Consider the following 342-nt stretch of genomic DNA (forward strand, 5'->3'; position numbering starts at 1 on the left):
GGCCACCTAAAATCCAGGGTCAAAGGAAGCTTGGGAGAACCACCAGCATGGAGACACCCCAAAAACCTGACCCTGGGGAAGAGAGCACCCCAAAACCCAGGATCAGAAGATGCTTGGGAGAACCACCAGCACGGAGACACCCCAAAAACCCCCAACCCTGGGGGACCAGCGCCCCCCAAACTCCCAGACCAACTGAAGCTGGGGAGCCCCAGCAGCCCGCAGCCCCCTGCCCAGACCCCGCGCTGCCCCTCACCTTGATCCGCTCCCGGCACTGGGACGGGGTGCGCTCGTAGCCCAGCTCGGCCAGGGCCCGCGACACCCGCTCGTACATGGCGGGCCCGG

The 342-nt window shown here is 66.1% G+C and overlaps 1 protein-coding gene across 1 annotated transcript in view; it reads right to left on the bottom strand.

Moving 5' to 3' along the window:
- Positions 1-334, bottom strand: part of MSANTD2 (Myb/SANT-like DNA-binding domain containing 2) — a 9,664-nt gene extending 9,330 nt beyond the window's left edge. The window contains exon 1 of the mRNA XM_008935749.1: positions 254-334. Within this exon, the coding sequence (XP_008933997.1) occupies positions 254-331 (78 nt within the window). The 5' untranslated portion in view covers positions 332-334. The remainder of the gene's footprint in view (positions 1-253) is intronic.
- Positions 335-342: the final 8 nt, after the last annotated feature.

The sequence above is a fragment of the Merops nubicus genome, unplaced genomic scaffold (assembly GCF_000691845.1).
Source record: "Merops nubicus isolate BGI_N331 unplaced genomic scaffold, ASM69184v1 scaffold590, whole genome shotgun sequence".
NCBI classification, from domain to species: domain Eukaryota; kingdom Metazoa; phylum Chordata; class Aves; order Coraciiformes; family Meropidae; genus Merops; species Merops nubicus.